The 5,558-nt window shown below is 36.2% G+C and overlaps 1 protein-coding gene across 1 annotated transcript; it reads left to right on the plus strand.

Annotated features, from left to right (window-relative positions):
• The first annotated feature begins 1,747 nt into the window (after positions 1-1,747).
• LOC118575771 (vomeronasal type-1 receptor 4-like) lies at positions 1,748-2,689 on the plus strand. Its single transcript, XM_036176174.1, has one exon. It carries the CDS (start codon positions 1,757-1,759, stop codon positions 2,687-2,689), a length of 933 nt encoding a protein of 310 aa, XP_036032067.1. The 5' UTR covers positions 1,748-1,756.
• Positions 2,690-5,558: the final 2,869 nt, after the last annotated feature.

A 5,558-nucleotide genomic window follows, 5' to 3' on the forward strand; every position in this document is an offset into this window, starting at 1 on the left:
CCTATATGTAAAAAAAAAGACATTGAGAGAGAATGAAGGCTAGTGATTTTACTGGGACTGCATTACCTCACTGAATAGAATACTTTCTATATTCTGCTATGGCCAAACTGATTGTGTTCTACAGTGTTAGTGAATGGAAAATTGGAGACTGCTAGTATCTGGTCAGATCCCAAGACCCATAGCCAATTCTGTTCCCCTGATTGTTCAACTGACTGTCATTGCATGGCTGATGATTGTATTGAGCACTGGTGCTATACTGGGACTGCATGGTTCAGACTGGCACTCATTCAAAACTGCTTCTGCCAGTTTCTTCAAGGGGATATGACCATAATTAAGAGCATTTCAGACAACTTGTGCAAAAAGGAATAGAGTATGGTGTGCTGAGAATTTACTCTTACAACACTGACATGATGGACTGAAAACAAACTGTCATCTTTTCTATTATTTGTACTCTGATACTGAAGATTGGTCTATCATTATTCCAGATAGAGTTTCAATAGAGACCCTAAACATTTCCTCAGTAGCTTTCATTCATCATATATTGTCCTTCCCCTTGTCATTTTTGCCTTATTTTATGCTGTTGTGTATTATGTGAGATTTCATCATACTGGATATTCCTTTCTCTCTAAAAGCCCTGAAGTTAGTGTACACACATGAGTGTGTCTATGTGGTATGATATTTATGAAACCATGTTTTAACTTGATGTGAGTTGTCATATGAACATCATTCTAATGCATTTTGTGTTTTTGATAACTTATCCTCATCTAAGTCTGTTGCAGGGTGAAGAACAAAAGTATGACAATAGTCCAAACAGAGAGGAGATATACATACATATATATATATATATATATATATATATATATATATATATATATATATATATATAATAGATTCTTTTACTACATGGAGAGAAACTTTTCTCACACTGTAGCCTCCTCAACTTCATTTTAGAGGGAGCTTATGAGGGCAAACATACCAGAACAAGCATAACCTGATTGGCAGTTGGCAGGTGTGAGTGGTGAGTACAGCAATCAAGCAATATAACAAAAGATAAAAACATGCAGTTATTTGAGACATTTCAACCTCCAGTTTGTAGAATGAGTTTGAGTATTTTTCCAGGAGATTTTTCATGGAAGGAATAGAAAAAGGACAGTTAGTTTCATGTTAAACCAAAGATGGCTCTACCTGATTCAAGATGGAATCTTGGCCATGTCAAAGACCATAGGTATATTCTGAGTGGTTATTAACTTCTCATTCCATATCTTTTATTCATAGATGAAGTACACATTAAGTATTGGTATATTTAAATATATATATATATATATATATATATATATATATATATATATATACAATTTATCAATATATTCAGGAATTCTTTCATTATATCTGTTTCTGTGGACTGTCATTTTTCATTATTAGACATGGTGACATCATTCTGAATGTTTTCATTTACAATTAAACTTGATGGCTCTCCTTCCATCATTATGTAAATCTTGAGGTATTACAAATTCTCATAGTAATGTACATGGATAGTCTCTACTCTTGTCAAACATTAGAGGATGAGGTCTTTTGAAGTGGTCAGGGCTGGTCTTCAACACCTACTTGAGCATAAAAGACCCTTTGTTTCAGTCCCTCAGTACTCTGTGGTATAAAGACTTATTTATCTACTGTAGCCTGTAAATATTTGTCAGTACTTATTTTACCAGAAGAATATTGCTGACATACACTAAAGGAAACTGTTAAAAATCACAGAATGGACTTCTGGAACCTAGCAATCATAATTATTCTCTTATCACAAATTACAACTGGAACTGTGGGAAATTTCTCTCTAATTTTCTACTATCTAGACCTTTACTGTAGAGAATGCATATTAAAGCCCACAGACTTGATTTTCATGAATATAATGGCAGCCAACACCTTGGTTATTCTCTCTTCAGGAGTGCCCCAAACTATTGCATTTTTTGGATTTAAGCATTTCTTGAATGATTCTGAATGCAAGCTTCTTGTATATATTCAAGGAGTTGGTAGGAGTGTGTCCATTGGCATCACCTCCCTCTTGAGTGTCTTCCAGGCCTTGACCATTAGTCCCAGGAAGTCCTGTTGGAAGGATCATAAAGCCACAGTAGAGAAGAACATCAGCTGCCACATTTCCCTCCTCTGGATTATGTACTTGTTCATAAATTTTATTTATTTTGCATACACACTTGTCCATAGGAATAACAAAAATGAAACAAGAAAACGAGATTATGAATATTGCTCCATTGTAGAGTGGGATGAAATTGGTGGTTTACTCTATGCAGCACTGGTAGTGTGCCCTGAAGTCTTCTTTTCTGTGCTCATGGCCTGGTCCAGTGGATCCATGACTATCATTCTTTACAGACACAAACAGAGGGTTCAACACATCCGCAGCACTCATGTTACCAGCAGAATCTCCCCCGAATCCAGAGTCACCCAGAACATTCTCCTCCTAGCCATTACCTTTCTTGCTTTTTACACTCTCTCCTCACTCTTAAGAGGCTGCATTACTGTTTTGTATAGTAACAATTGGTGGCTGGTGAACATCAATCGCTTCACTTCATTGTGTTTTCCAGCATTTGGCCCCTTTGTTCTCATTAATAATTACTCTATTGTATCCAGGTTTGGTTTAGTCTGGATGAGGAATAAATGTCATTTATGCATATTTTAAGTATGCAGATGATGTTTTGCTTGGTATTCAGGTGTTTACTCACCTGACACCCTCAAATGGTCAATGCAGATCATTATTTAGGTAGCACCTTGTCTTTAAGATTTGCTGAAATGAATATGGGACTCTTGCCTTGTGGGTGAATTAGCAGCCTACATGATCCAATCCTATTGTGTGAGGCCCATTGCTCTCTTCAACCTGAAGTCTTCCCTTTGCCCACCTGATGTTCAAAGAAGCCTGCAGAAACCTTTCAATAACACTGCCCTTTTGTGTCATTCATTCTCTCCGGGAATCTTTCCTGCTTGGTGCTTTCACAGATGGCTCTGAGTACTACATTCTACTTGCTTGAATACTGAAATAGAGTCTGGCCATGATAGAGTGCATGAGGAAGCACAGGTCCCATCACACTTTCTCTAGCCTGCACCAATACAGAAAAAAATAAGATTACTATCTTTCACCTTATACAAAAATCAATTTGAAATGATTGAGGGTTGTCTTATAATTCCGAGTTTTGTTTGCTAGTATTTTATTGAGAGTTTTAGCATTATCACGGAAATTGACTTGTAATTTTCTTTGTTGTTGTTCTGTCCTTATCTGTGTTGGTGTAAGTGTAATTCTGGCTTCATCAAAAGAGTTTGAAGGAATTGAATACAGCCATGTTAGATTTTTTTTTTTTAGATTCAGAAAAAAAAGGAAATGTATTTGACCTAGGTATTATGCTTCTGCTCCAGGACATACTCCCAGAGAATATCATATCATACTCTGGAGACATTTTCACATCTATTTTTCTTTTTTTTTTTGAGACAAGTTTTCTCTGTATAGCTTTGGTGCCTTTGCTGGAACTCACTCTATAGCACAGACTGGCCTCAGACTTGAAGCAATCTGCCTGTCTCTGCCTCCCAAGTGCTGGGATTAAAGGTGAACACCACCACTGCCTGGCTTCACATCTATTTTAATGACTGTTCTGTTTACTATAACAAGGAAAGAGGGGCCACTTATATAACTATAAGGAGATAAATTCATAATTAATTTTGTGTTATTTGCAAAATGGAATACTATTGAATACAGTGAAAGATGAAATCACAAAATGTGTAGGAAAATTGATGGACTTTTGAGGGATGATATTAATCCAGGTCACACAAACTCAGAATGAAAATGTAAAATCGCATGATTTCCATAGTACTGGGATACTAGCTATCTACAGGTATATATGCAAACAGATGTAAGTATATCTTCAGGAAAAAAGTTTAGAAACGAGACTTAGAAAGGTAATATTAAATGATGACAAGGTAATAGAATTCATGAGTTATGAAAGAGGATATGAAGAAAATTGTTTTCTATATTCTGCTCTGACATTTTTTTTCTGGTGCAAGAGGTTAGAAAATGTAATTACCAGTGACAATGTATAACCCTAATCAAAGCTGCATGGCTTTGGTATGGCTATTCTATCTGTATTGAAGTTCAGTGATACGTACAGAATGGGTCCGTGGACAAGTATTCCTATGACTAATTCATTGTTGCCCTTTAAATCTTCCATTTGTGAGTTTAATATGAAAACTTACCAGAGTCTTTCCAAAGATTCTGGGATGGCTACACATATACCCATCAGTAAATGTAACACATCACACAGATGGAATCAAAGACAGATAATCACATGGTTACCATATTAGATACCAGAAAAATCTTTGCTTTTCTTTTTTGAACATATTATTGAAAGTAGGTTCTTCTCTCATACAATAGATCCTGATTACAATTTCATTTCTGCCTATGCTTCCCAGCTCCCGCCCTCCTCCCCTTCCATGCAGATCTGCTCCCTTTCTGCCAGTAGGAAAGAACATGTTTCTAACTCACAGGAACAAAACATAACAAAATAAAATATACTAAAATAAGAAAAAAGAACATCACATGGAAGTTGGACAAAGGTAACAAAAAAGAAACATAGCCAAGAGAAATCACGAGAATCTGAGACCCACTCATTCACATATCATGAATATCATAAAATATTTAATTGAAAGTTATAACATAGTGCTTCAGTCTCTTTGAATTCATATGATATTTGATTATTTGATTTAGAGGGCCTTTTTCTCCAGGTGTCATATATTTCTTCTGGCTTTTATGCCCTTCCTGTATCCTTTTCCATGGGATTCCCTGAGCTGAGAAACACAGGGCTAGGTGAGACAATCCATTTGCCAGCCCAGATGTCAGAAGTTTTTTTTTTAAATCCTCCATTATAAAGGCCATTGAGTGTCCAAGGATGAATAGATCATATTCCAACATAAGAAATGCTATGTACTATGAACCTAGAGTCAACTGTTAAGAGCCAAGAATCTTATATGTAATAGGCACATACTTACTGATCAACTCCAGTTGTGTTTAATTTTCAAAAGTGTCTGATAGCTTTCTCTGTAGTTCCATAATTGAAGAATGATCTGAAAAACACAGACTTTGAAAAGAATTTTCAACTTGAGCCATATTTGTAAAAGGAACATGTTAGGGGAAAGATATGAGGAGAGAAGAAAAATGAACATATTAAAATGAAGGCGACTGAGAAAGGCAGAACAAAGGTTGACATGAGTTGATGAAAAGGTCCCCAAAGAAAATGACAAATATTCTGATGGTTTAATAAATAACTGGCCAATAGCAAGGCAGGAGAAAGGATAGGCATGGCTGGCAGGCAGAGTATATACAGAAGGATAAAACTGGGAAGGGGGCTTGGAGCCAGAGAAGAAGAAAGACTCCATGGGCCAGCCACCCAGCTACACATTGAGCAAGGGAGTAAGAGTAAGATTTACAGAAGTTAGAGAATAGGAAATTCCCAGAGGCAAAAACATAGTCAGAATAAGTTAAGGAAAACTTGCAAGAAACTAAGCCA

This window comes from Onychomys torridus, unplaced genomic scaffold (assembly GCF_903995425.1).
Source record: "Onychomys torridus unplaced genomic scaffold, mOncTor1.1, whole genome shotgun sequence".
Taxonomy (NCBI): domain Eukaryota; kingdom Metazoa; phylum Chordata; class Mammalia; order Rodentia; family Cricetidae; genus Onychomys; species Onychomys torridus.